The sequence below is a fragment of the Caenorhabditis briggsae genome (genome assembly GCF_000004555.2).
Source record: "Caenorhabditis briggsae complete genome, chrV, whole genome shotgun sequence".
Classification (NCBI taxonomy): Eukaryota; Metazoa; Nematoda; class Chromadorea; order Rhabditida; family Rhabditidae; genus Caenorhabditis; species Caenorhabditis briggsae.
In genome coordinates, this window is record NC_013488.2 from 14,562,768 (window position 1) to 14,568,492 (window position 5,725).

The 5,725-nt window shown below is 35.1% G+C and overlaps 2 protein-coding genes across 2 annotated transcripts in view; both read right to left on the reverse strand.

The window, feature by feature from the left end:
- The window catches only part of Cbr-kcnl-4, a gene marked incomplete at both ends in the record, with an annotated part of 16,740 nt that extends 14,349 nt beyond the window's left edge, over positions 1-2,391 (reverse strand). The window contains one exon of the mRNA XM_002637753.1: positions 2,319-2,391. Within this exon, the coding sequence (XP_002637799.1) occupies positions 2,319-2,391 (73 nt within the window). The remainder of the gene's footprint in view (positions 1-2,318) is intronic.
- On the reverse strand, positions 479-727 carry CBG04585 (the record flags this gene model as incomplete). Its single annotated transcript, XM_002637754.1, has 2 exons — positions 479-538; positions 581-727. The coding sequence occupies 2 exons, from the start codon at positions 725-727 to the stop codon at positions 479-481; spliced, it is 207 nt and encodes a 68-aa protein (XP_002637800.1).
- Positions 2,392-5,725: the final 3,334 nt, after the last annotated feature.

Below are 5,725 nucleotides of genomic sequence, written 5' to 3' on the forward strand. Positions count from 1 at the left end.
AATGATTATATATCCACAAAAAACGGAGAGAGAGAGGCACGTCTCCTTCTTCTTCTTCTTCTTCTTCTTCTTCTTCTTCTCAACGGCTCACATACCAAGCACACCTCTTCTTCTTCCTGCCTCTCCCACCTTTGCTCATGGATTTCTTTCCATTCTGAAGCGAGACAGTTTCTTCTTTTCCATATTTCTTTTTTGTTTGTCTATAGTGTCATAGAGAGCCTGGTGGGACCGTTACCAACCCTACTTCCAAGTAATTGCACATCTGCAAAATTTAATTCTCGGAAGTACAACAATATGTACATCAGGCATGAGCGGAATAAAAACTTTGAAAATCCGGAATAATGAAGAAGGAATGAAATTTAAAAATCAGGAATAAGGAATAAGGAATAACAATTTAAAAATCCGGAAGAAGGAATAAGGAATAAGGAATAGAAAAAAACACCCGGAATAAGGAATAAGGAATAAGGAACGAAAGTTTTCACGATGCTAACTCAATTTCATCTTTCCGTTTTTTCTCGCCAATTGCTTCATTTTTCATCTGAAATTTCCCAATTTCACATTTTTAAATTGACAAAAAAACCTTTCCATTTAATTTTGGTTGATATCTGCTCAAATGATAAGAAGCAGAATTCGTTCCACTCGTTTTTGTCCAAATAATTTTCGCGTCATATTCTTGACAAGTTGCCTCGTTTTCTGTTCTGACGAAGAATTCGTCAACTTGCTCCATTTTTTAGACATTTTTTCTGAAGTATTTAGTAATTTTAAAAACCAAATTTATTTCGAAAAAAACACTGAGAAAAACGCATAACTTTTCCAAGATTTCCAAAAAAAAAATTTCGAAAAACGGTGCAAAGGTGCTCCGCTGAACAAAATGTTACGCGGCAATTTAGAGCGTTCAATTTTTTCCCAGTTTTGAGAATTTTTTTCTGATTTTTGATAGAAAAAAGTTTTAAAGTTTTGAAGAGAAATAACAAAAAAAATCAGTAATAAGGAACAAGGAATAACAATTTTAAAATCCGGGATAAGGAATAAGTAATAAGGAACGAAAAATTTAAAATCCGAAAGAAGGAATAAGGAATAAGGAATAGAAAAAAGACCGGGAATAAGGAATAAAGAATAAGGAATTCCGCTCATGTCTGATGTACATGATGGCCCATAGTCACCCGGACTAACGCTTGTACTAGCATAAAATTTGAGTAGAGCGTTTAAATTTATCGACAAATTGTCGACAAAAATTGCTATTAATCGCCGGAATTACTTGTAAAAAACCGTATCGTTACCATTTTTTTCCTATGACGTCTTGGATGATGGCCAAACTTACCCATGCAAAATTTATAGGCTATCTGGCTTAGTGGCCTAACTTTCCCAAAACGAATTTTTTAGGCCACATCTTTTTTCGTCTTAGAAATGATCTGATGTTCACCTGATTTGTTTTTAGGTCATTTTAACATGGTGGCCTAACTTTCGCAAGTTGACTTCTAGACCACCATGTAAACATGAGCTAGAAAACAAACCAGATGGATATCTGATCATTTCTAGGCCAAAAAAGTTGGTGGCCTAGAAAACTCAACTTGCTAAAGTTAGGCCACCACCCCAAAATGGCTCAGAAAACGTACCAGGTGAATATCTGACCATTTCTAGGCCAAAAAGGTTGGTGGCTTAGAAAACTCAACTTGCGAAAGTTAGGCCACTATGTGAAAATGGCTTAAAAACGCACCATGTTAACATCAGATAACATCAGATAATTTTCAGGTCAAAAAGTTTGGTGGCCTAGAAAATTCATGTTGGGAAAATTATGCCACCAGGTCAGATGGCCTAGAAAAAATATGAAATACGAGTTTTTACAAGTAATTCCTGCGGTTAATAGCAATTTTTGTCGATAATTTGTCGACAAATGCCCTTTTCGACAAATTTATCGACAACGTGTCGCCAAAGTTTTGTCGATAAATTTGTCGATAAATTACTTTCGACAAATTTACCGATAATTTGTCGACAATTTATCGACAAAAGTTTATCGTTTTTTATCGACAAATTTATCGATAATTTGTCACGTAAATTTGTCGACACAATCGGAAAATCTTTGTCGATAAGGCACACTGCTTTGAATCAAACTCACAATTATATTTGTACCAATTTTGGTGCTTCCAAGATACTTAAGCCGAAAGAAATACCCGTTTTTATCAGTTCGGGTAATTGGGTGCCACCTTATACAAATTTGAGTCAAATATTCAAGGCAAACCTGATCACTGAATAATGCATTTAAAGTTTTCAAATAAGTTAAAAAAGGGCCTCTACAGTAATCCCTCTTCGTAACTAACCTCTTGTGGAAGAATACATGACGAATCTGGCCTGTTTTGAGAGGCCAACGGCACCTGCACGAACCGCCGCCATCGTGTTCCTCTTGTTCGCTCCTGAGCAAAAATTTTCTCATTTTCCGAAAACCAAAAAAAAAAGAAAGAACAAAAGTGTGTTGCTCCAGAGAGCACTCAAAACCCGAAAACGCCAAAAAATGCATTTTTGGGTAGTGGGGCGCAATGGATTTAGAGACACTCTTCAGAATGAGAATAATGGAAAAATGGAGAAAGAATGGAATTGTTGGGGCGGGGTACCTGAGGAGAGAGAACATTCTAGAAAATGCATGACATTCTGTTCAAACAATTGCGAAAAATTGAGGTTCAATTTATTAATAAAAAAACCCAACCGGAAAAGGTGAAACCGATTCATTCTGGAAACAGTTGGAGAAGAATGAATGGATGGATGGAAGCAAAAAAAAAAGTAAAGTTGAGGGATTAGGTAAAACGACGGGGTTGTTTTGTGTGCAAAAAAAAACCGAAAAAAGGAAAAGTCAGCGAGTGTGGGAATGAATTTTGATATCACTTACTGGGCAGTAAGTTACTGATATAAGTTGGGAAAAACAAAAATATATAGAATCTGAAAAAAAGCAATTTGGGTCGAAGAACACTTGAGAGAAAACTGCATTATGAAAGATGTCGTTTTGGGGTGGTCAGAAAAAAGAATGTGACTCTGAATTTCAGAATCTCAAAATTTTAGAAATTCAAAATTTCGGAATTCCTGATTTTCAAATTTTAAAGTTTCAGAAACTTTCAAAATATCAGAATCTCAGAATTTCAGATTCTCAGCACTTAAGAAGATCGATATTTCACAACTTCGGAATTACAGATTTGTTGGTTTTCAAAATTTCAGAATCTCAGGACTTCGAAATTTCAAAGTCTCTGAATTTCGGAATTCCTAAATTTCGGTTATTCTGATTTTTCCACTTTCAAAAGTTTCAGATTTTCAGAATTTCAGAATTTCAGATTTTTAGACTTTCGGAGTTTCAGTATCTCAAAATTCCAGAATAACAAATTTGTAGGCTTTCCACTTTTCAGAGTTTCAGAATCTCAGAATCTCAGAATTTCAGATATTCAGAATTTCAGAATTCCAGAATTTCAGAATATCAGAATATCAGAATGTCAGAATTTCAGAATTTCAGAGCTTCAGAACTTCAGAGTTTTAGATTTTCTAATTTTCAGAATGTGAGAAATGCAAACTTTCAGAATTATTGATTTGTAGGCTTTCGAAATTTCAGAACTCCAGTATTTAAGTTTTTTTCTGGTTTTCAAAATATCAGAATTTCAGAATTTCCAAATTTCAGAATTTAATAATCTCAGAATATCGGAATATCAGAATCTCAGAATTCCAGAATTTCGGAATTTTAGTCTTTCGGAGTTTTAGAGTTTCAGATTTGTGGGCTTTCGAAATTTCTGAATTTCATAATTTCAGGCTTTCAGAATTTTTAGATTTTCTGGCTTTTTAAGTTTCAGATTTTTAAATTTTAAGACAAAAATTTCAGAAATTCAGCATCTCAGAATCTCAGAATTTTCAATATTTCAGAAATTCGATATTTCAGACTTTAAGATTTTTAAAATTTCAAAATCTCAGAATAACAGATTCTTTGGCTTTCAGGATCTCAGAATTTCGGCATTTCAGAATTTCAGAACTTCTGGATTTCCGAATTTCTGAGTTACAGATTTCTGGGCTTTCGAAATTTCAGAATCTCAGAATTTTAGGATTTCAGATTCAGAATTTTCATGTCGAGATGATTTTCCAAACGCTTTCAGACAAGTCATGATTCTAGTTCCCCAATCCAACCTCGTTCTTCTATTCAACCCTATTCATCCATTGTGCAAAAAAGTTAATCTATGTAAAAAGCTAAAAGCAAAGGGAAACGAAAAAAAGCAAAAAAATTCACATGACATCACTCTGAACTTTTCGTTTAGTACAAGCCATAGCAACATCATTGGGAATTGATGGGAAAAATAGAAAAATAATATTCGGGAGAGGGAGTGGGACGTAACAGGGTCATATGAAGCGGGAGCTCTTTTTCAATTTGATTCGAATTTCCGGAACACAAAAAATAGAGAAGTAGAGAGGAGTGGAAAGAGATGGAGGGTTCGGATAATGTTCTTGGAAGGACTACTGTGTTTTTAAAGCAATTTGAATACCGTAAACCTGTAATTGAGCCAAGTTATATCGGTTCCTGTCAAAGATATAAAAATTTTGTCAACTAATGAGTTGCTTATCATATCAACCACATTTTATCAGTTGACACAATTTTGATAGCTTTCAGAGGAACAGAGTTAAATTGAATCAAACTTGATAGTGGGTGGGCTTCCTTCTATTACAGGTTTTACGGTAATTAGAAATTTTCCTAATTCCAGCCAATATTTGCATCATTCTAGGTCATTTTGTGGTTAAAAGGAAACCTGCAATTAATATATTTGCAGACCACACAAAATTTTTTAATTAGAGTGCCCATTTTTAATTGCGCCTAATTAAAACGAGGAAGTTAGCTAGATAGCGAAAAATAAGGGCAAAAATAGAAATTTAACAAAAAAGCACCTGATCTTTGTAGTAAAAAAATCGGAGCTGTGGAGGTTAAAGAACGAAAACGACAGTAACCTGAAAAATATGTTTATTTTTTTGATTTATTTTCTCGTTTCTCACTGTTTTTCGTAGAAAAGTCGTGAAATAGTGAAAGAATCGACAACTGAAAATCGACAACAAAAACTATTTTCAAAAGTTTAAAACATCAGAGTCCTTTTTTTGTTAACTGGAAATTAACGCGGCACCCATATGGAGACATGCCGCCCATGTTTACTCGTTTAACCGAAATTTCTCTTCAGCTATTTTCCTTTTTTGTTGATTGCTTGAATAGCGAAAAGTGCGAGCAATTTGTGTTCTTCATTCAATTTTTATTCGGATTTTTATGTCACAATAGGTGTTTTTTCCGGAACATTTTTAAATTTGTTTTCTCGTGCGTTTCCGATAAAGAACAGTTCATTTCAAAGCTTTCGTGTCGAAATAAGGGTACGATGAATTCGAACTTTCCCGAAATCGAACTGTCCCGAAATCGAACTCGTTCGAATTAGAACTGTCCCTTTTTCGAACACGCCCAGAACAGAACAAGAACAGAATCGAACTGCTACGAATTCGAACTATGCGGTGTCGAACTGTCCCGGATTGGAACTCTGTTAGCAACAGGGCGCGCTTGCTTTTTAAAATTATTTTTGTGAGACCCCGCAAAGAACATTGACCACTGTTTGAGGGACTCGATGAGATCTGCCAGCTCAGCTCTGGAGGCTCTCTGGCTGCTGCCACTAAGCTCAACAAGCAGAAGGTGGACATTGCAATCAACTGGATGGGAGGACTTCACCACGCCAAG